Source organism: Pseudonaja textilis, chromosome Z, assembly GCF_049901715.1.
Source record: "Pseudonaja textilis isolate UNSWEBS1 chromosome Z, rPseTex1.2, whole genome shotgun sequence".
NCBI classification, from domain to species: domain Eukaryota; kingdom Metazoa; phylum Chordata; class Lepidosauria; order Squamata; family Elapidae; genus Pseudonaja; species Pseudonaja textilis.
Window position 1 is genome coordinate 120,637,315 of NC_142008.1, and position 25,259 is coordinate 120,662,573.

General features: G+C 40.2%; 2 protein-coding genes across 2 annotated transcripts; both read right to left on the reverse strand.

Moving 5' to 3' along the window:
- Positions 1-3,471: 3,471 nt before the first annotated feature.
- LOC113449845 (olfactory receptor 6E1-like) lies at positions 3,472-4,422 on the reverse strand. Its single transcript, XM_026720989.1, has one exon. The coding sequence runs from the start codon at positions 4,417-4,419 to the stop codon at positions 3,472-3,474; it is 948 nt and encodes a 315-aa protein (XP_026576774.1). The 5' UTR covers positions 4,420-4,422.
- Positions 4,423-21,277: 16,855 nt separating this feature from the next.
- On the reverse strand, positions 21,278-22,322 carry LOC113449844 (olfactory receptor 6J1-like). Its single transcript, XM_087915545.1, has one exon. It carries the CDS (start codon positions 22,192-22,194, stop codon positions 21,538-21,540), a length of 657 nt encoding a protein of 218 aa, XP_087771671.1. The 5' UTR covers positions 22,195-22,322; the 3' UTR covers positions 21,278-21,537.
- Positions 22,323-25,259: the final 2,937 nt, after the last annotated feature.

Genomic DNA, 25,259 nt, shown 5'->3' on the forward strand with positions numbered 1-25,259 from the left:
AGGTCTTATTTTCAGGGGATGTCATCCACTGACTAACCTCACTTGTGTGTATCGCCCCCAGCCTTCTTTTTGCTATCAGAGGTCTTCAGGAACTTCTTCTGTAGTGGCAAGTCTTTCCTGAAGGCCTCTGCAGCCAATAACATAGCTCTGGATCAATCTGGAGCTTTGTATTCAGCTACAGAGGCTTTCAGGAAAGCCTTAGTAAGTAGCCTTGCCAGCTGCAGAAAAAAAATGGGACAGGAAGGCAGGTATTGGGGACTGCAAGGCCTGGCTACAACTGTCCAAAGGTAAGTACAGTACCTACAGTACATACCTAGTAGTAGGGCAACTCTACCACCCCACATCCCCAGCCTAGCTTAATTTTTACCTGTGCACTCTGGAGTGGGTGGGATCTTAATTAGAACTTATTTTGGGTGTAGGGCTTATATTGGATGCACATGTAAAAATCAATCTAAGACTTGCTTTCACGGTAGGTCGTATTTTCAGGGAAATAGGGTAGTGAGGCATGGTGGTGCAGTGGTTAGAGTATAGTACACCAAGCTACTTCTGCTAACTGCCGGCTGCTGCCTGAAATTTGGCAGTTTAAATCTCACCAGGCTCAAGTTTGACTCAGTCTTCCATTCTTCCAGGGTGGGTAAAATGGGGACCAGATTGTTGGGGGAAATAGGCTGACTCTATAAAATGCTCATACATCATACAAAAACATCCAGTGATGAACATTATACATTAAAAATTGTCTGATTTAATCTACCTCTTTTGAACTCTGCAAACCATTTCTTAGTTTCCTAGAGTAATATTACAGCTAGCCACTCTTGAGAACTAAACCATTTTTAAAAAATTGTAAAAATGCCCACCCCTTGCAAACTGCACTAAGAATTATTCACAATTTTTTCAAGATATTTGTGGAATTCACCATCAAGTTCATACTGGTAAAATCAATATTTTAGATTATTAGGGTAAATTTAATACAAATCGGAAGCAAAACAACAATATCTATCACATTTTTATTCCTTAGTTCTGTGATGGCAAACCTATGGCACGTGAGCCCCAGCCAAATTTATAGATACAGATACAGATAATCAGAGTTGGAAGGGACCTTGTAGGTCATCTAGTCCAACCCGCCCGCCCAAGCGGGAGACCCTACACCATTTCTGACAAATGGCAGTCCAATCTCTTCTTGAAAATCTCAACTGATGGTGCTCCCACAACTTCCGAGGGCAAGCTGTTCCATTGGTTGATTGTTCTCACTGTCAGAAAGTTTCTCCTTGTTTCCAGGTTAAATCTCTCCTTCTTTAGTTTCCATCCATTATTCCTTGTCTGGCCTACAGGAACTTTAGAAAATAGCTTGACCCCTTTCTCCCTGTGCCAGCCCCTCAAATATTGGAAGACTGCTATCATGTCGACCCTGGTCCTTCTCTTTACTAGACTAGCCAAACCCAGTTCCTGCAACCGTTCGTGGTATGTTTTATCCTCCAGTCCCCTAATCATCCTGGTTGCTCTCCTCTGTACTTTTTGTAGAGTTTCAACATCTTTTTTATAATGTGGTGACCAAAACTGGATGCAGTACTCTAGGTGTGGTCTTACTAAGGCTTTATAGAGTGGTATTAGTACTTCCCTTGATCTTGATTGTATCCTTCTGTTAATACAATTTAGGATTGCATTAGCTTTTTTGGCGGCAGCTGCACACTGCTGGCTCATATTTAGCTGGTTGTCCACTAAGACTCCAAGATCCCTCTCACAGTTATTGCTATTGAGCCTGGTTTCACCCAGTCTATATGTGTACCTTTAGTTTTTCTTGCCTAAGTGTAGGACTTTACTTTTTTCTATATTGAATTTCATTTTATTAGATATGGCCCAGTGCTCTAGTCTGTCAAGATCCATCTGTATCTTGAGCCTATCTTCTTGGGTGTTAGCTATTCCTGCCAGCTTAGTATCATCTGCAAATTTGGTAAGTTCCCCTTTTATTCCCTCATCTAAGTCGTTAATGAGATATTGAAGAGTACTTAATGAAGATATTGAAGTTATTGAGGAGAACTTTCCTGCACTGTGCATGAACATGGCTCCTGCTGATTTTTGGACCATTTTTGCCCTCTCAGAGGCTCGAGGGAAGCCTCTGCAGCCTTGGGAGGCTGAAAAATGGGCCTTCCAGAAATACCAGAAGTGCCAAAATGGACCCGTTTTCAGCCTCCCAAGGCTCCAGAGGCTTTCCTTGAGCCTCCGGGGGGGTGAAAACTGCCTCTCCAGGATCCAGAGGCCATCCTGAGGCTTCAGAGGCTTCCCCATGCAAAGGTAGGGACAGGGTGCATTGTATTGTGGGTGCCGGCATGCCCACCCGTATGCTATCATGTGCGTGAGTGCTTTTGGCACCCCACAACAAAAAGGTTCGCCATCACTGCCCTAGTTTATTTTTGCCAGGTGGTATTTTTACCACTTAACAATATACATAAAACATATTCAGGATGTCCCAAAGGTGCTTTTTGAAGAGGAAGTTGGACTTTCTTGTTGCTTTTTTTTCCCTCTTGAAAAGACACTTTGGGGGCAACCATGACTTGGAAGACTGAGCATCTCCATAGATGTAGCATATTTAGAAAATTTCCATGATCTCTCTGTGCTATTTTCTGTTAGTCATAGCCATTCTTTTAGATTGATTTTGTGCTGATTTTGCTTATAAATCAGAGGCAAAGCAAATGCATCTGTTAAATACATTAACCCTTAACTTAATTTTTTGGAAGCATAATTTTCTCCATTCACAGTGCTTTGGAGGAGATGCCTTCTCTTCTTGCCTTCTCATGGATGTATCCTCTGTGCAGTTTTGCTGCCTTCTTATTCTATATTTTTTTCTGAGCAATGATGATGGAAGCCATCTCTTATAAACAATGAACCTAGTTACTGTTTTGAAGCATAATAAGGTGCAGCACATAGTCAAGACTGAAGATCCTACAGGGACTTCTCAAGGAGCAAAGAAGCCTATTGTGAACTGCAAGAAATATTTGTCATGTATTTTCTGTCTGCTTCCTCCATAGATGTCAAACCCAAAGTCAGACTAAAACATTGTGTGTGTATTCCTCATGTATTGTGGTTTATTTTGTTGGGGCTTATCAAATGTTTTGGTTCCTGATTCATCATCATCTTTTAATGACTCCATAATCCCTTGCAGGGTGGAGTCTGGGCATCTGAATGGAGCTAATTGTTTACTAGAGTTTTGTTCAGCAGATATATTTCCATTGTGCCCAGAGAGAGAAATAGCTATCTCTACCTCAGATCAAACTCACAGCCTCCTGATTGTGAAGGAAGAACTCCACTTCTAGGCCACTACACCACTCTTAGTTCCTGATTAACATATCCTCTATGTATTCTCAAGTCCCCTTGTAAAACCATCTCAGTGTGCATTCATTACATCTGAAAACAGCACAGCTTAACAAAATAAAAGTTAAACCTGAATATTTACTTCAAGGTCCCATCAATCACAAATCACCTCAATTTCTTGCAAAGTCCAACCCATCGCCTCAGTTCAGCCCTCAAAGCTTCCTGTACTTGTTTGTTCTTCAAACAATATATGAATGGGATCAAAAGTGGAGCCATGACAATATTCAAAAGAGCTGTTATTTTGTTGAAATCTAATTTGCTGCTGCTTTGGGGTCTTATGTACATGAAAATACAACTGCTGTATGTAATGGAGATCACACTCATGTGTGAGGCACAAGTGGAGAAAGTCTTCTTCCTTCCAGTAGTTGATGGGATTCTCAAAATGGTAGATATGATTTTAATGTAAGACACAACATTGATAATTAAGGTCCCAAGCAAAGAGAATATGGCAATCAAAAAATCAATCAGTTCTAGGAGGCCAGTGTCCACACATGATAGTTTGATTAGGGGTCCATTGTCACAAAAGAAATGATTGATGATGTTGTGAGGACCACAAAATGGCATTTGAAATAAAAGAATGGCTGGAACTAGAATGAGTGACAAACCCCCAGCCAAACAACAAAGTACCAATAAGGAGCAGATTTGTTCTTTCATGATGGTTGGATAGTGAAGAGGGTTACAGATGGCTATGTATCGATCAACAGACATTGTGGCCAGTAGAAGGAACTCAGTGGTGCCAAGAAAAAAGTAGAGGAACATCTGTGTGAAGCAACCAGCTAAAGATATGCTTTTGCTGCCAGTGGCCATGTAGGCCAGTGTTTTAGGAATGATGGTACTCACATACCCAATCTCTATCCATGCCATATGTCGGAGGAAAAAATACATTGGGCTATACAGTTGGGCATTCACCAGTGTGATCATAATAATCAACATGTTGCCTATCAATGTTAAAAAATAAATCACAAGCAGGATGAGAAAAAGGCCAATGGCAAGTTGATGGTTGTTGGTCAGCCCTAACAATATGAACTCTCTCACTGTGGTGCTGTTTTCCATTTAATTCAATCCTAAAAATGGAATGAAATGATAAGAGATGAGTCCAACTTCATTTTCATTTCAATCACACATTTCAAATAAACACAATTTCACCAGCTTTGATTCTTTGTAGACCATCAAATGGTTGGTCTAAGAGGCAAAGACAAAGATGGGAGGGGTCAACCTATTCTCCAAAGTACCTGAAGACAGAATAAGAAGCAATGGATGAAAACTAAGCAAGGAGAGAAGCAACCTAGAACTAAGGTGAAATTTCCTGACAGTGAGAACCATTAATTAGTAGAATGACTTGCTTTCAGAAGTTGTGCGTGCTCCAACACTGGAAGTTTTTAAGAAGAGATTGGACAATCATTTGTCTGAAATGGTATTGGGTTTCCTAGAAGACCTCCAAGGTCCCTTCCAATGTGGCTATTTTGTTAATCTTTGATATAATAAGAAATGATTGTTTGAATCATATTAAGAGCAACTACGTCCTATTTGCTGACGATGTAAAGCTATTCAACACCACAGACAATACTGCTACCCTTCAAAAATATCACACTACTAACTAGAGCATACAAAACATTTGCTAGACCAATACTTGAATACAGCTCATCAGTTTGGAACTCACATCACATCTGTGATATTAGCACAGTTGAGAAAGTCCAGAAATATTTCACAAGAAGAGTTCTCCATTCCTCTACTTGCTGAAGAATACCTTATGCCACCAGACTTGAAATTCTAGACCTAGAAAACCTTGAATTACAATGTCTTCAGTCTGATCTAAGTATGGTATATAAAATCATACATTGCAATGACTTACCTGTCAATGAATACTTCAGCTTCAACCATAACAACACAAGAGCACACAAGAGATACAAACTCAAGGTTAACTGCTGCAAACTTGATTGCAGAAAATATGACTTCAGAAACAGAGTGGTCAATGTTTGGAATACTCTACCTGACTCTGTGGTTTCTTCCCCAGACCCCAAAAACTTTAACCTTAGACTGTCTACTATTGACCTCAGCCCTTTCCTAAGAGGTCTGTAGGGGTATGCATAAGCGCACCAACGTGCCTACCATCCCTGTCCTATTGTTTCTTTTATTTTTTTTATATGTACCCATTTCATGTATTCATAACTATGTATATACTCATACCTATTATCTTATAAGCGATTGACAAATCAAAATAAATCAAAATAGAATAAAATAAAGATACTTCTAGTCATTAGTCTAAGAAACTCTAAGAAGGCACAGAGTATTCTCTGTGTATACTTCTAGTCATGGAAAAATCTATTTTTTGCATAGGTAAAGTATTTATCTATTTTCTATTTGCTCAATACTCCCTTCCCATCTCACCTGAGAAACTCATTTTTCTTTTTCAGTCAAACGAAAACTCAGACAGATCTTTCAACTTTTCATACTGCAATTAAGTGTCCTGTTGAATAGGAAGGCAATTTCAGACACATATATTCCATCCACTTTTTCAGTGTGTGGTTGATGTGACACAAGTGTAGCATTTCTGAGGAAAAAGACTTCCAGTAATTTTGTATCTTCTATAATGGTCAGCAGATATTAAACAGCTTTTTACTTATACTATGCTAAATAGGTTTTCTTTTTTTTACTAATCTTGTGTTTCAAATTGATAATGTTCCATTTTCCTGAAGAAAAGGTGATCCTATCATTCTTCTCGATGGAGCTACATTCACACAGAATAGCTGGAAGGATCAGTTACTCCGGGATTAAACATTATCTTCCTGAACCAAAATAATTTTTGAGAGCTTCCTTAAATAGGCTGACACTTGTGATCACTATTTTTGGTAATTGTTAAAAAAGGACAAATTATGAGGAAAAATATAAGGAAAAAATGTGTTCCCAAATTGGAATGATCTCCATTATACACTAATTAAGTAGGTTTCATCAACTCATTTTTATCTCCTAGTCTCCACATAGAGTCCCCACCCCCGGGATGATCTGTCCATAACTTGTCCTCCAACTCTTCCAGTGATGTATTCATCATTGCTATGACTGAGTCTGTCCACCTTGCTTCTGCTCATCCTATTCTTTTGATTCTTTCCACCATTCTGAGCATTAGATCTGTCTCCAGAGACCTAGAAAAGCCATCAGTTGTCTATTTCCTTTCTTCCCTATGGTCCTCCATTCTTAGGTTAACAGAAGAGAATAACAGAGTTGGATGGGACCACTTCTAGTCCAATCCCCTGTTCCAGGAGACACCATACCATTCCAGACAAATGGCTCCCCAGCTCTTCTTTAAAAACCTCCAGTGATGGAACATTGGAGGAACACTGGATGGAGCACCCACAATTCCTGAAGGCCATTTCATTGGTTAACAGTTCCACTGATCTGCCAGGGAACTCAAAGTAACAGAGATAATGTTTCTTGAATCCCCTTCCTAATTTTTGTAAGGTCCCTTTATGACAACACCTTTGTGCTGGTTAATCCCTCCTTAGCATCTTGCCATGAGGATGAAGTGTTAAGATGAATTCAACACAAAACTAATCCAGGGTTATTAATTTATTATTATTATTATTATTATTATTATTATTATTATTATTATTATTATTATTAATTCTCTTGCAAAGTACTCCTAATCCAGATATATCAGTCATGCAAGCACAACCTGTGTGGTTATAAATCAGGATCAAAAGACACTTGATTCAGAGTATGTTCCAATGGATTCTGCAGAGCATATTCCCCTATGATGAGTTATATAAATTTAATGAGTAAAACAAATTTGCTTGAAGTTTATTTCTAAACCACTCCTAAACATTACACGTTAGAGATCCTTTACCTACTGCAACAATTTGAAATGCTGCAATCCGTCTCTTGATTTTCAGAGCAGCATTGAAACGTTTTCAAAATACTCACCACTTCCAATGTACATTAAAATATTCATAACATTTAACAAACTCTATGCTATGTCATTATCTTCTTTCTGCCAGTAAAACCATCTTCTATGGTTGTTAGACTGGTTTGAATATGTTGATAAATAAATTTAAAAACAAGGAAAAATAATCCATCAAAACTTTACTTCCAAATTCAAATCTGGGAAAAGATAATATTCAGCATCCAGAGTGCCTTTCAGAAGATTCTTGATTCACACATTTATACAGGACAATTTTTTCTGCATAGTTTTTCATGGCAATCAGCAGAGAAGTAACTTCTTTTAAACCATGAAGCCAGTTATTGTTTTGAAGCATATGGAGTAAGTGGCATTCAAGATTGGCTTGCAAAGATCTCTCAGGGACTCCACAAGAAGTGACAAAACACATTGCAGGAGAATCTGTATCAGGAATTCTACAGTATTTCTGCTTCATCTATTGATGTCAAACCCAAAGGGGGGAAAAATCATTGTATGCTTGTCCCTCCTGTATTGGGCTTTCATGCAATACACCATACAAGTTTGGTTGTGGTTGGTTCTGCCTTCACATCTGTTAACTCAACGGCTGTGATGGCTAAACCACGATATAGGCTTTCTTCTCTTTTGAAGCACCCAGTGCAAAAGATGTTAGCTTGTTCAGTTATCATGATAGGTAAATTTCCCTATGCTTTCATCCCAAAGGTCCATGGCGGGATTCCAAATTTTTCCCTACCTACTCTATGAAAGAGTACTTTGTGTGCACATGAAGCACTCAAAAACTGCCCTCTGTGTAAGCGCGAGTGAGGTGAGCTTTTTTTTTTTTTAGCTCAGCTGTGATGTGGCAATCCACTCTGCTGTGCGAATCAGCTGAACTTAGCAATAATGGAATATAGGACAAAACAGGGCGGGGGTGGGTGGGTGGGTGGGGCCAGCCAGAGATGGTATTTGCCAGTTCTCAGAACTTCTCAAAATTCCAGCAACCAGTACGCCAGAACCAGTCTGAATCATCTGAATACCACCTCTGCCAAATGTGCTTTTTTCAAGAAGTAACTAAACTTTCTTTGTTTTTGCTTGAAAATGTTTTGCTTCTCCTCCAAGAAACTTCTTCAGATCTGACTAAATGGTGGATAATGGAAGGGTTTATAAACCTGGCAGTCATCTGGTCATTAGCACTCTCTCTGAGAGTTGTTGAGGCCAGTTGGAGGTTTATCTGTGCTCTCAGGGTCACCTGAATAGTGCAATAGTGCAATAGTTTTAATCACACCAAATCAATTCTCTAGTAAAATGCCAATCTCTCTCTTGACCATTCATGATCCCCAATCATTCCACCTACTTCTTTCATCCCATCCACCCATATGCCTGATGGTTCTTTTTCTACAGAGTTAAGGAAGGAATAGATCTTCTAGGATGCACTGGGACACTCCTGTTATGAGGCTAACACAAAGGATTGGAGAAATTGTGAAACGTAATGCTGTGTTCAACTATGGATGGTGTAGGACCCACCTAGAATTTCACAACATATATATGTTTGATGTATAGTATATACTGTATGTATATGTGTCTGTGTATGTATAAAAGTAAAGGGTCCTCTTGCACATACGCACCTGTTCGCTGGAACCAGTTGTTAACATTCTAAACAGTTCGGAGAACCAGTTGTTAGAATAAATTACTGGCCTAATCCTGTAAGGAAGGCAGGAAGGAAACATTCTGGTGTTACTTACATAAACTGTGTCAGCCTTCAAGATTTTCTCCCTTTGCTTTGCATCTTTTGGCTGTCATGAGTAATGGGGGGAGGAGGGAGGATTTGGTTATGGGAAGTGAGCTGGAGGTGTTACAAAACAGAACTGCATAAGCTAGTGGGGTAGATTCTTGCTTAGGCTTCTATCCTATGCTATGCGCAGCTGCAACTCTTTATCAAAATATGTCAAGGTCAATGGACAGAGGCCTCATCACCACCTGGAGATGGTGACATGATGATATACATAACTTTTAATTGGATGAGCCGATTGAACTATTGGGGGTGGGAACATTACCATTACTTTGTATATGTGATTTACGCTCCCATTTTCTCAGATTCAGAATTCTTTTGTTGCTACCACATGATTTCCAGTAAAAGATATCTTTTCTCTAAATAATGGAGTCTAAGTATTTCTTTCTTGGATTTTGAATGGAGCACCAGCTGACATTATTCTGAATCTCCACATTACCTGCCCACCCGGAGAATTAATAAATTTTCTTCCGAGGGGGTCTGAACATAATGTCAAGCCAACTTGTTAGCAGAATTAAATCTTGGCAAAAAACCAGCTGTAAAACACAAATGGTCCCTGGGAGTTGGCTGGAAGGATCCTGAGGAAAAGTCTCCTTCAGGAGTAACCACTACCCATCAGCGTGGAAGAGAAGAGCTATGGCAAGAGAAGGAAAGAAAGAATTTTTTACTAACTCAAGCCATGCATCTTTTAAATGAAGCTATTGGAGAACCTCAAACTGATCAAAGGTATGAGGGAGATGAGGGGGAAGCAGCCCTAGCCAGAAGAATCAGAGCAGTCACCCCCATAAATCAACCTGGGCTAGCGCAACAGGCAGCAGCAGCCCAGGGGCCCCCAACAGGGGGTGTAATTGCCAGAAGATGTAGAACTCCAAAGGTGCCTCTGTTGGAAGTAAAATATGGGGGAGGGGGATCCCAAGGAGTTAGGATTCTTCCTGGCACAAGTCTGGAGCCATATGGAGGAAAATGGAGGGGATTTTTCCTCAGAAGCAGCCAAAGTTAGATGTGTTACAAGGGCTCTGGAGGGAAGAGCTGCAAAGTGGATGGTGACTTTGCATAATGATAATGCCCCTCAGCTGATGAATTATGACCTGTTCATGACTGCGCTGTGGGCCAGTTTTGAAGACCCAGTTGCTGAATGTAAGGCTATAATTAGAATGAAGACCAGTGGCCGACTACACTCAGGAATTTAGAGAGCTGGCGTGTCATATTTGAGGCTGGTCCCAGGGAGCCCTAACAGAAGTTTTTAAAGATAGGTTGAATGAAGATGTATATCAAAGCTGTATTGCCAGAAGAGACCCCAGTGAGCTGCAGCTGTGCTAAGTGCTGGCAGCAGAGGTGGAAATTGATCTGACCCAAAACAGATGCTGGGAGGGGTCTTGGTTGGAGCAAGTCCTCCCCCACCAGCCCTTGAGAAGCCTTAAAACCTCAAAAGGGAAGAATGGCGGCAAAACCCAAGACCACTGCATGCTTCTGATGTGGGAAGGAAGGTCACCGGGCTGCAGACTGCCATGCCAAGCTGGAGCCAAAGGGGGTGCCAGGAGGAGGAAAAAAACTTGAAAATACCCCAGCAAAGCCTCACGAAGCAGCGCTTAAAGTGGAGGAGGTTGTAGAAATCGCCCCTCCGAAAGGAGAGGAGCTGGGAACTCCAACCTCTTCTGAAGATAATGAATCTGAATCAGAAGATGACTCACTGGTAAATCCAAGCAACGGCCCTATGACCATTCCAGTGAGATTAAGGGTACCCACATTGGGAACCAAAGGGAAAATGTTGGCCTTGTTAGATTCTGGGTGCACAAGGTACATAATCAGCTCAGAGGTAGTAGATAAAATGGGCTTAAGGCTAAAGACTTTAAAAATGCCCATAGCCTTTTGCCAACTGGATGGATCGGTAGCTGGAGGTGGCCCTGAACATTTCATAATGGAACCAGTAGAAATGATGATGGGGAAGCATAGAGAGACTTTGTGTTTTATCGTGGCTCCTGGGATGGAGCGCCCCTAATACTGGGGTTGCCCTGGCTCTGGAAATGGAACCCCCACGTTGATTGGAGGAGAGGATCATTGTGCATACATACTGACCAATGCCCAGAAGGGGAGGGGCAATCTCAACCGAAACTCAAGAATCCCACTGAGCTGGCTTCCACTGGCACTGAGAGTCTGAAGGGGGAGAAGAAAATTCTGGAGGAATATTGGGACCTAAAGGAGGTATTCAGTGAAAAGGCCTCAGACGAGCTTCCCCCCCATTGCTCAACAGATTTCAGCATTGAAATTTTATCAGGGGTGAAACTACCAAAACCGAAACTGTACTTGATGACACCACAGGATCCAGAAGAGCTGCAGTCATTCATTGATAAAAATTTGGAATGTGGTTTCATCCAAACTGCTAGACCCCAGGTAGCAGCCCCAGTATTGTTCCATGAGAAGAAAGATGGCTCCCTTCGTTTATGTGTTGACTATAGAAACCTCAATGCTATTTCAGTGGAGAACGAGTACCCCCTCCCCTTGATGAAGGATATGTTGGCCCACTTGGCCAAAGGGGAAATTTTTTATGAAACTTGACCTGAGAGAAGCATACTACCGAGTTCAAATTAAGGAAGGGGATGAATGGAAAACTGCTTTTAACTGCCCAATGGGCTGTTTCCAATTCAATGTTCTTCCATTTGGCCTACAGGGGGCTCCTGCAGTATTCATGCAAATGATCAATCAGATGTTGCATCAACATTTATACAAAGGGATGTTGGTTTATCTCAATGGTATTCTTATCTACACGAAGACTCATGATGAACATGTAAAACTAGTGTGGTCAGTTCTGGAAAAACTTCGAGCGGCTGAGCTATATGCAAAGTTGTCCAAATGTGAATTCCACCAGGAAAAAATTGACTATTTAGGCTATCTCAAATCACATGATGACATAGAAATGGATCGGGGGAAAGTTCGTGCCGTTTTAGAATGGGCCCCTCCCCGCACCAGGAAGCAACTTCAAAGTTTCTTAGGACTTGCTAATTTTTACCGTCAATTTATCCCTGCTTTTGCAAATATTGCAATGCCTATCACAAATCTTCTAAAAACCAAAGGTGAGGTGAAACTGAAGCCTAGTAAACCACTGGAATGTCATGGAATGTCAAGCCACTTTTGAGAAGCTGAAACAACTGTTTGCTGCTGAACCATCCCAACATGGATGCTCCTTTTGTAATCCAAGCCAATGCGAGTGACGTAGCAGCCGGGGCAATGTTACTACAAGCAAACGAGATGGGGACTCTGCAACCATGTGCCTATACTTCCCGTAAACTAACTGAAACCAAAAGAAGATGGGCAATCTGGGAAAAAGAAGTTTTTGCAGTTCGCTGGGCTCTGTTAACCTGGAGGCATTTCTTAGAAGGGGCAAAACACCCATTTGAGGTGTGGACGGATCATAAAAATTTGGAGGCTTTGAAAATGCCTCGGAAGCTGTCTCCCAAGCAAGTTCACTGGGTGCAGTACTTAAAGTGCTTTAATTTTTCATTGAAGTACATTACAGGGGAAAAGAACATGGTGGATGCTTTATTGCCTATTTAGATTGCCTCAATATAATAGTGCTTGCCAAGAAGTGGTACGGCCTATTATTCGAACCAAACAGTTGCCAGCTCCAGTGGTTACCAGAGCCCAGAAAAAGAAGGAAGTTGATTTATCAAATGATTTAACTGCACAATTAAAAGATGCTCTAAAACTTGATGATTGGTTCCTTGCTCACTCAAATAACTGTATGGTTAGAGATGGATTGGCATGGGTGGGGGCCAAATTATATGTGCCAGCAAAGCTAAGAAACCAAATATTACAGCAAGTTCATGACTCTAAAGCTGCTGGACATTTTGGATTCGTGAAAACCTTACACTTGGTTAAAAGGCAATTTTGGTGGCCTATCTTGAAAAAAGACATTAAGACTTATGTGACTAGCTGTCCTATCTGTGCCTCAGCCAAACGGCCTCCTGGTAAACCAGCAGGCTTACTACAAAATGTGGCTAGACCGACTGCTCCATGGAAGGAAATTTCTATGGATTTTATAGTGGAATTACCTGAAAGTGGGGGGAATACAGTTATTTGGGTAGTAATCAATTTGTTTTCCAAACAGGTACATTTCATACATTGTCCAAAAATCCCATCTGTGAAAACATTGACTAAACTGTTTATTTTACATATCTACAGGTTACATGGGGTTCCTGAATGCATAATCTCAGACAGGGGTGTCCAGTTTACCTCAAACTTTTGGATGGAGTTCCTGAAGTTATTGAGCTCTGCCCAGAGTTTAAGCTCTGCCCACCACCCACAAACCAATGGGACTTGTGAGAGAACTAACTTGGTATTGGAACAATATCTTTGATGTTATATAAATTATCAGCAAGATAATTGGGCTGATTTATTGCCATTCGCTGAGGTGGCATATAACAATTTGGTACATAGTAGTACTGGGTTTACTCCATTTAAAGTGGCTTAGGGACAAGACTTTGTACCATACCCGAGCTTCCACAGGAGAAACCTAACATTCAGTCATTAGATGAATGGATAACACAGCTCCAGCTTACCTGACCAGTTACCCGTAAAGCATTAGATGATGCTCATCAAGCTCATAAAAAATTTGCAGATAAAAAGAGAAGTCAACAAAAACCATATCAAGTTGGTGACCAGGTCTTTTTATCCACCAGATATTTGTAGACCACACAAAAGTCAAAAAAGTTTTGACCTAAGTATGTCAGACCTTTCTCAGTTGAACGAATTGTAAACCCTTTGGCAGACCAACTGAAATTACCTAAAACCCTCTGACGAATCCACCCTGTGTTCCATGTTAGTTTATTAAAACCTGAACATACTTCCCACTTGGGACCAACTCAAGTTGGTCCCACTGTGTCATTGCTAATTGAAGGTGAACAACATTTTGAAGTTAAAGAAATTTTGGATTCTCGAAAACAAAGGGGTCGACTCCAATATTTGATTGTTTGGAAACATTTTCTTCCTTCCCAGTCTGAATGGGTGAATGAGAAGGATGTTAGAGCTCCTAAGCTTACCAAGACATTTCATACTAAATATCCTGATAAACCCTATTATGTTCTTGGCAGGACTAGACTTCCTGTCTCTGGAACTTCTCTGGAGCTTTTCCCCCCTCCTTTGCTGGTACTTTGCTTATGTGGAGTGACCATTGAAAAAAGTGACTTATGACCATTTTTCACACTTACAACTATTGCAACATCCCCACAGTCATGAGAGGCCAGGCAAGGAGATGTGTGCCTCAGTGTGAGTGATGTTGAGTTGGCCATGGCCAGCCAGTAACATGACCATAAAGGCATGTCCACCCAGTCACCTGACCACCAATCCATGCCCACCAACTAAGCCACACCCACAGAACCAGTTGTTAAAAAATTTGAATCCCACCCCTGTAGTCCTTGTGTGTCCAATCACAGTTGGGCAATAAAGAATTTTATTATATATAAATATGTCTCTGTTGGGTATATGGATACACCAACCAGGTTTGGGTTGAATAAATATATGTAAACCTAGGATAAAGTGTCTTGTAGCTTTAAGCACAAGAAACTGCAATGTCATTGTGGGTGCGGTTGCAGGCAGCCATATAGGTAGGAGGGGAAACGTAATAGTCCGGCTTCTGGATGCAACTGTATGAGCCCCGGCTTCTGGATGCAACTGTCTGAGTCTGGCTTCTGGATGCAACTGTCTGAGTCCGGCTTCTGGATGCACCTGGTTACTGTTCCAGGTCTGCTGTCTACTGTGTTGGTCTATCTGCTTACTTTTGGAGGCTACTGTGCCAGATACCATTTCAACTGAACACAAGGACTGTTTACTGGTGAGCTGTGGATTCAGCGTTAGTACTTGAGAGAAAGGTATCTTAAGAAGAAGATTAAAAGCAGATAAAGACATTGTATTTACTGTTTAAAGGACCTTGATAACTGGATTGATAAACTAGATACTGATATATGGACTGAATGACTATTCTTAATCTCTGTATGAATTAAATACCTATTTAAACCACAAACAGTGTACTTGTCTCAAGTGTGTGTATACTCCTGGGCCCAGCCTCTCTCTCATTTGGCTGCCTGGCTTGACTGCTGCTGCACACTCTGCTAGGGGGTTTATCCCCAAACACTAACAGTCTCATTTAATGAAAAGAAGAACTAGAGATGACATGGTAGTAGTATTCCAATATCTCAAGGGCTGCCACAAAGAAGAGGTTCAATCTTTTCTCCAAAGCATCTGAAGGCAGGATGATGGGTAGAAGCTAATCAAGGAGAGAAGCAACATCTCACTTGTTTCCTCCCAGCTTCCATATTCATCAATCTCTAAATATCCATAATGATTTTTTACTCTTATTTCTCTTCTATTACTCATTTGAAAGTATCTGTCACACATCTAAAATACAATTGGCAAATGCATTCATAAAATCCGTATCAACTTTTTTCCATTTAAATTTCTTAAACAGCATTGGTAGTGTGACACAAAGGGACATCTATCAAAAGACTGAGGTGACAATTTTGCATTAATGGGGAGAGAGAGAGACAGACAGACACACACACACAGAGAGAGAGAGAGAGAGAGAGAGAGAGAGGCAGAGGCAGAGAGACACACAGAGAGAAAGAGAGACAGAGACACAAAGAGAGAGACACAAAGAGAGGGAGAGATACAAAGAGACAGAGACAGAGACACAGAGACAGAGACAGACAGAAATAGAGAAACACAGAGAGAGAGTGTGTGAGAAAGAGAGAGAGAGAGAGATGGAGAGATGTGTATCCAAACACATGCATTTGAAATAATGTCACCAGTTACATTCCTTTAATAGAAATTTAGAAATTAAAATAAAATAAAAACCAGAGAGTGAAAGATGAAACAAGAAATGACAAGATATAAGGAACAGTCAAACAAGAACTTCCCATACATTGCAATGTCCTACCTGTCATTGAATACTTCAGCTTCAACCATAACAATACAAGAACACACAATAGATACAGACTCAAGGTAAACCGCACCAAACTTGATTGCAGGAAATACGACTTCAGCAACTGAGTGGTCAATGTCTGGAATACTCTACCTGACTCTGTGGTTTCTTCTCCAAACCCCCAAAACTTTAACCTTAGACTGTCTCCTATTGACCTCACCCCTTTCCTAAGAGGTCTGCAGTGGGCATGCATAAGCGCATCAACGTGCCTACCATCCCTGTCCTATTGTTTCTTTTTTATTTTTCTTATATGTATTCATTTCATGTATTCATAACTATGTATATATTTATACCTATTATCTTGTAAGTGATTGACAAACAAAGAAACAAATAAATAAATAAGAACTCTAGAAACAATAAAAGAGAATTTCAGTGCTAGTCTTCAGTCAAGATCGTGATTAGGATTAAAAAAAATAAATGCAACAATTTCACAACATTAAAGTGAAGTAAAGCCATGACAATCCATTATCTTTTTATTGTGTTCTTCTAGAGTGTAAAAATGGGAAGAAGCTTGAGTCTAGAAAGTAGGTGATAGTTCTCTCATCCACATATGAACAACTCTGTTTAGGTTTCGTTTCAGCCCTGAACAATCTATCAACTGGAAAAAAATGATAAAAAATACATTTCACAAAGTTTAACTTCTAATATACTCATGTTCGTGTTGAAGCTGTCTCACTGACAACAGCACAGAAATCCTCTTTTCACTGTGTTCTACTGGAATTGTATTATTGAGATCCCATTCTAGATTGGAGCAGTAGATGATGGTCCTCTCATCCATGTATTAATAAAATCTAAGTCTGTTTACATTTATTTGAGATCAGCAAGGTTGGTGAAGTGCTTCCAATGATTCTTTCTCACAAAATACGTTTGTGCCTCTGCAAACTGTCTCGGAAAGCATCCTTGACTTTCTCATTCCTCATAGTGTAAATAAAAGGGTTCAATAATGGGGTGACCACAGCAGTAAGAACTGCAACAGCTTACTGTGCATCCCGAGACCAGCCTTTGCTGGGCAAAGAGTACATGAAAATGGTACTGACATAGAAGATGGAAGCAGCTGTGAAATGAGAAGCACAGGTTGAAAAAGTCTTCCTACAACTGCCCTTGGTTTTCATGCTCAAGACTGTCACAATTATGTAGAGGTAAGAGACAACAGTTACACACAAAGAGCTGAGTAACATTAGAGTACCGAGGCCAGATTCCAGAGTCAGGAGTGTAGAGTTGTAATTGCAGGAATGTTCCAATCTCGGATGGCAAACCTCAGGTAAAGAATGTTTCCAAACAAATACAAATCAAGTAAACAAAGTCACTAATCTAAAGGAGGATTAGAGAGAGGAAGTAAACATAAGTTAGACTTTAACTAGAGATAATTAATTGTATTAATTACTGTGCTAAACAGTAATGAAATTTAAGCAGTAACCAAAGTTAACCAATGATGGAGGATAACTAAAAATGTGTATAAATGCAAGACTAGACTCCACTAAAGATCATCATGATTCAGTTGTTCATGATCAAACAACTCGACTGCCTCGTCACTACAAGTGGCGCATGAACAGGGACCCTCTTACTTCATCCGGCAAGGATTTGGTGCACCTTCAACCCTTTGTGGTTTCTTCAACCTTTTGGTTTCTGTAAGTATGGGGTCTTCGTTTTCAGAGGAACAAAGGAAGCATGTAGATGAATTAGGCTATTTGTTGAAGAAAAATAATACTGAGGTACCACAGAGAAATCTCTTAAGGCTGGTCCAGGAGATTGCAGCTCAGTGCCTATGGTACCCAGAAAAGGGGTCTTTAATATTAACTGATTGGGAACGTATAAGGAAAACATTGCATACTGAACCTCGAGCAAAAACAGAAGTTTTGCAGGTGTGGCATTTATGTAGGCATGCAATTGAAAAATATGGTCACAATGAACTTTCTCTTTTAACACCTCCACCTTCACATTATACTAATGCTGTCATTTGTCCCCCTTCTTCACCTTCAGCTCCTGCAGAAACAGGGCAAAAGCCTCCTGACTCTATTGTTCAGTCTGCTTTTCAGAAAATAGTTGAAACTTGTAAAAGGGATGCCTCTGTCTCAGGAACAGAACTTGCAGAATTACCGTTTGTCCAGTACAATATCATCCTGGTCAGGGGCCACAGCTTGGACTGCAAGGAGCAGAATGGGAGGGTCTGCCTTATCAGATCTTAAGAGAGTTTAAAAAGGCAGTTACAGACTATGAGATTAGTGGAAATTTTACAAGAGGACTTGTAGAAGGAATAAAAAAATGGTTATCCAATGATCCCTGAAGATTGGAAGCAAATACTACTTGACTCCTCCAGCAGTCTCTCTCACTCCCCCACTCCCCCACAGCCACAGCCGGTAGCGCTGGGATCGATTTAATCACTCAAGAGGAAATTGAGTTTAAATTTCCCATGGAAGTTAAAATAGTTCCATCTCAATTTAAAGGTTTTCTTCCTTCAGGATTAGTTGGCTTAATTTTGCCTCATTCTTCTGCACACAAGAAGGGCTGTTTTGTTGTGCCTGGGGTAATAGATTCAGATTACACTGGTATCCTCACGATTCAGATTTGGGTGAATCTTCCTCAAGTTCTTCCTTGTAATTCTTCTGTTTCTCAATTGCTTCTTCTTCCATATTAAAATCCATCTCCTGGTATAGGTAATCGTGTGGATGCAGGATTTGGATCAACTTCTTTATCTCTAGGCTTATTTCATCAGCTGAACTCCTCTCATCCTTTGTTAATGCTCTTCCTTAATAAACAACCATTTCAAGGGTTATTGGATACTGGAGGCGATGTTACTGTCATCTCCTCTTTACAGTGGCCAGTACAGTGGCCAAAAATGACAGTTTCTTCATTGTGGGGAATAGGAGGTTCTACAGCTGCTTGGCAGAGTGTTCAAGAAATTAATGTTACAACATCTGCTGGTAAGTCCTTTTTCCTACAACCATACATTCTAGATATTCATACTAATATTTGGGGCCATGATATCCTTTCTCTTCTTAATGCCCATTTGATTCTTAATAATGGCTCTTCCTCTTAAATGGCTCTGTTCTACACCAGTTTGAGTGGAACAATGGCCATTATCAAGGGAAAAACTCGCTGCTTTACAACAATTGGTTCAAGAACAATTGGCTGCTGGTCATATAGAACCTTCTACTAGTCTTTGGAATACTCCTGTTTTTGTTATATGATTTCAGAATCATATCAGATAGCATTTTCTCAATATGTGGGAAACTTGTTGTATTCTTTACCCAAGGATCCTAGAGTGGTTACTACTACTTTAAATCCGGCCTTTTCTTCCATTTTTGTGTGAAATCCTATTTCTAAATCTCTTACAGTCTTTACTGATGGATCACCTACAAGGGGTGTGGTTGTCTGGCAGATTCAACAACAATGGTATTCTAAATTTACTGCCACACAGACTTCAGCTCAACATGCTGAGCTGGCTGCTGTGATTTTGGCTTTACGATTGTTCAATGACCAACCTATTAACTTGATTGTTGATACTCAATATGTGTATTTAGCTATGCAATCTCTTCCCTATTCTTACTGTGCTCTCTCTCTGGATAAGAATTTGTTACAAAGCAATTTAAAATGTAATTATCTCAACCCTGGGATATTGTCCGTGCTTGTCCAGCTTGTCAGCAACTGACAAAACTGACAATGGCCCCGCTTATATTAGTAAGGAATTTCAAACGTTTTGTCAGAAATGGAATATTACTTTAGTGCACGGAATTCCTTACAACTCTCGGGGTCAAGCTATAGTTGAGCGAGCTCATTGTACTTTTAAGGCATTGCTTCAGAAACAATTACAAACTGTGTCTGGCCCTTACCATCTGCAAAAGATTCAAAATCTCATTGCTGTAGCATTATATACTTGGAATTATTTAACCTTTTTAGATTCTCTTGCAGACTCACCTGTTAATTTGCATTTTTGAACTACTGAATCTTTAGCAAGGCCTTTGGTAAAGTATCGCCAAGCTCCAGATCCAACCTGGAAAGGCCCTGATCATCTGGGGTCGCGGTTATGCTGCCATGGAAGATCCTTCTACTGGACAAGCAGTGTGGGTTCCAGCTCGCTGTGTTTGTCTATATCATGGCATGGCATCAGGGCCTTCACAACCTGATTCTGGATTTCAATCTTCATCTAAACACAGAAGTCCGTCTTCCAAGGTCAACGCACCCACAACCCATCACTTGGGGCCAGGTCAAATCTACTACATATCAAGCTCAACAACAACTGCAACAGGCCTCATTACCTCAGACTCCTGAAAATCTTGTTGCTGCTGTTTTTGCTATTATTACTGCTAACTCTGTTACCATTTTGCTTTGTATTTTCTTGTTTATGGTTAATGGTGTTTCTGCTCAAAATGACATTTCTGTGGTTTGTCTTAACTCTAATTTGTGGGTTTGTCATGCCCAATACATGTTTATGACCCATGGCACAAATATTACTTTATACTATGAGCCCCCAATGGCATTTGGTCAAATTCCTTTTACCCCTAACTTGATCATGTCTTCTACATTTATTGTCTCACAACTACAATCTATTTCACACTCCTGGCTATTTTCTAACCCCCATATGCAATTGAATTCTGTCCATTGGCATTACTTGAAAGTCAGTCAATTTACATGGGGTCTGTGTTTCTGTTGTCATGCTAAACACACTTGGCTTCATAATTGGTCTGATTATGATGCTGCTCAGCACATATTAAAAAAATCTAGGGAATTAGTTATTGTTCTGACTACTATTGGTTGTCAGGTACCTTTAATTCTTCTTTGCATTGAATTCATATAGCTCTTGATATGTATCCTGACAATTTTCCTATTTTTAATAACTCTGATCAATCTAATATAGGATCGATATACGCTGGTTGGCAGCTTAAGGATCCTAATATGTGGTTCTTTTTTGATAAATATGCTACTAATGTTCATCCTCAGAATTTTTCATTCTTTGAATAAAACTATTGAGGATGAGCTTGCCAACTTACAATCATACATTCAAAATAATATCCATGCTCATTACTCACCTTTTGAGTGGCTAACCAATTGGCTCCCTGATTGGTCTTGGCTCAGACAGTTTTTCTTTTATTATTAATAATTATTATTATTGTACTAATTGCAACCTGTTGTTTTATTTAATGTATTCCAAATTTATTCGCATTGTTTCATCCTGCTTCCCCCTCTCTTAATCCTCTACAATTGCGATACATTCATAAATCTTTGAATCTTCAATTTAAAATAAAAAACGAGGATATGTAGAGTTGTAATTGCAGAAATGTTCCAATCTCAGATGGCAAACCTCAGGTAAAGAATGTTTCCAAGCAAATGCAAATCAGGTAAACAAAGTCACTAATCTAAAGGAGGATTAGAGAGAGGAAGTAAACATATGTTAGACTTTAACTAGAGATAATTAATTGTATTAATTACTATGCTAAACAGTAACGAAAGTTAAGCAGTAACCAAAGTTAACCAATGATGGAGGATAACTAAACATGTGTATAAATGCAAGACTAGACTATACTAAAGATCATCATGATTCAGTTGTTCATGATCAAACAACTCGACTGCCTCGTCATTACAACACAGGAGAGTATCAGCATCATTGCAAGAAAGCTTTATCAGTGAAGCATAGTCACAGAAGAAATGATCGATAACATTAGAGCTGCAGAAGGACAGTTGGCCCAGGAGAATAATAGGGCCAATGCTACTAATGAAAGAAGCAATCCAGCAGCCCAACACGAGGTTCACACAGACCCGTCCATTCATGATGATGATGTAGCGCAGTGGATGGCAGATAGCAATGTAGCGGTCAAAGGCCATTACTGCAATGATGACAATTTCACAGGTACCGAAGAAGAAATAAGAATAGCATTGAATGATGCATGCCCAGAAAGAGATAGATTTGCATGAGGAAAACAGAATCACCACAATCTTGGGGACGATAGTCAGGATAAAGACCTCCAAACAAGAGAGTTTGCAGAGGAAGAAGTACATGGGGGTCTGGAGGCGTTGGTCCATGCATACCAGGGTGAGGATGGTGAGGTTTCTAGCAATGGTAACAAAAAATACAACAAAAAACACTGCAAAAAGAAGAAGTTCTGTTGGCCTAGAAAGCCAGAAACTGATTAGGATGAACTCGGTCACTTGTGTCGTGATGTTCTGATTCCTAGATCTCATCGTGAATGTGCTGATAGAGAAAGATCAAGCAGATCAGGGGTTGTTTTCATGAGTCCTTCCCAATTAAGGACCTTGTTAGTGTAGCTTTCTTTGTGGCATTCTACTGGTTGTAGCTACAACAAGCAATGGGAGGTAAAGGCCACAAGGCTAATCAAAATCCCTGGGGTGTCCTGTTGTTAGCTCTGTGAAATACATAAATAATTGGACAATACATTATTTATCTAATAGCATCTCAAGAGTCCTTCTTGTAGGGAGTATATGAATTGGGGTGGGGGTATAGTGACCTGGAAAATGAAATTCTGGGATTTAACAATATAATTAATGAAAGACCTGGCTTGCCCCTAGAAGAAGAACAGAACTAAGTGGATCCTATTTTCACTCCAAATCCCCAAATTTCAGCAGGAAGACATAAAATAAGATAGAATAAAGTTGGAAGGTACCTTGGAGGTCTTCTAGTCCAACTCCTTGCTTGAGCAGGAAACTCTATACTATTTCATACAAATGGCTGTCCTGTCTCTTTCTGAAAGCCTCCAATGATGGAGCAACCATAACTTCTGAATGCAAGCTATTCCACTGATTGATTGTGCTCACCATTGGGAAATTTTTCTTAAGTTCTAGGTTGCTTCTCTCCTTTGTTAGTTTGCATCCATTGCTTCTTGTTTTGGAAAATACACCTCCTCATCTTTGCGGTAGCCCATCAAGTATTGGACTGCTATCACATCTCTCCTAATCCTTCTTTTCACTACACTAGATGTACCCAAATCCTGCTGCTGCTGCCCAGTGTTGGCTCATATTTAAGTGATTGTCCACTAAGACTCCAAAATCCCACTCCAAGTTACTTCTATTGAGCCAAGTTCCACTCAGTTTGCGTACCAATGCGCCTACCATCCCTGTCCTATTGTTTTATTTTTTTTCTTATATGTATCCGTGTATTCATAACTATGTTTTTACTGATACCTATTATCTTGTAAGCAATTGACAAACCAACCAACCAACCAACCAAGCACCAATCAATCAATCAACCAACCAACCAACCAAACAAACAAACAAACAAATAAATAAATAAATCTTATTTTATCCACATTGAATTTCATTTTGTTTTATAGGTGCCAATGCTCAAGTCTTGTAGGATTTAGCTATTCCTGCCATCTTAATGTTGCCTGCAAATTAGTGTTTCCTTCTATTTCCTCATCTAAATAAATTATGAAGATATTGAAGAATACTAGGCCTAAAATGATATCTTGGGCTACCCCACTGCCCATCTCCCACCACGTGGATGTAATTCCTTTAAGAACTACACATTGAATATGATTTATCAACCAGTTGCAAATCCATTTGGTAATGGTACTCTCTATACCACTTTTTTTAAATTTCTAAGAAGTAGATTGTGGTCAACTTTGTCAAATGCCTTACTGAAATCTAGGTATATTATCCCCTGTATAACAGAACAACAACAAAAAAGTTACCCAAAGAATAGCCACACCTAGTAAGGCTGGTAGCCTGAAATGGCTGAGCAAATATAAATGCACTTTCCAAATGGGCAAATATTTAAAATTACAACTTCCAAAACATCTCAGGGAGATATTTACCCAAAAAAGGTTCAAACAATTCGATATAATGGTTAGATTTTGGATATTCAATTTTATCCCATGCAATGAATATATATATATATATATATATATATATATATATATATATATATATATATATATATATATATATATATATATATATTTGTTTTCTGAGGTTCTCCTGGTATTTATATGTGGATCTTTGGTTGTTCGGGTTTCTCCCGCGTAAGATTCAAGTATCAAGGCAACGTTTCGATGAAGTCTCATTCATCATCTTCAGGCTTCTGTCTCCGGCTCTGTGCTTTTCAGAGTAATGTGAGATTGCAGCTGCTTCCTCCTTTAACTGCCAGTGGGGTGGGACTTGATTGGGTGGGGGCTTGGCTGTGTTCTGATTGGGTGGGGGTGTGTTCTCATTGGTAGGGGGTTTGGTTGTGTTCTGATTGGTTGGGGGGTTAGCCGGGGTTAGCCTCCAACCAATCAGAACACGGCTAACCCCCAACCAATCAGAACACAACCAAACCCCTACCAATGAGAACACACCACCCAATCAGAACACAGCAAGCCCCACCCAATCAAGTCCACCCCACTGGCAGTTAAAGGAGGAAGCAGCTGCAATCTCACATTACTCTGAAAGCACAGAGCCGAGACAGAAGCCTGAAGATGATGAATGAGACTTCATCGAAAGCGTGCCTGATATTTGAATCGCGGAGAAAACCAACAACCAAAGATCCACATCTATATATATATAGATCTTTGGTTGTTTGGGTTTTCTCCTGCGTAAGATTCAAGTATCTAGGCAACGTTTTGATGAAGTCTCATTCATCATCTTCAGGCTTCTGTCTCCGGCTCTGTGCTTCTCAGAGTAATGTGAGATTGCAGCTGCTTCCTCCTTTTAACTGCCAGTGGGGGTGGGACTTGATTGGGTGGGGGCTTGGCTGTGTTCTGATTGGTTGGGGGGTTAGCCGTGTTCTGATTGGTTGGAGGCGTGTTCTGTTCAGGTGGGGGCTTGGTTGTGCTCAGGTTAGTCTTAGTTGCTGGGGGATTTGAGCTGGTGAGTTGTGATCTTGCTCCAATGAGTTTCCATTTCTCTGCAATTCATGCAGACCCATACTAGATCTGTTGGAAAGAGTCGATACCATTGAAACACGATTAACATCCCTTGACACCAAAGTAGCATCCCTGGATGCCTTAAAAGAAAGATTATCCAACCTCAAAAAAAAATAGCTACAAACCACATCTCTACTCAACAACCACAACCCAATCCACAACCCAATCCACAAAAAAACATAACCCAGACAAATATTGATATCCCAATCCTCATCAGAGGGGCTGTTGAGCGTGAACGGAAACGTTCAAACGCCATCTTATTTGGTCTAGAGGGCATCAATGATAATGATGACATCACAACTGTCCGAAACATCATCAGTGATTATCAAGCATCAACCATCTCCCCTGATGAAATACTTGACATTTCCGCATTGGCGAGAGCTCAAA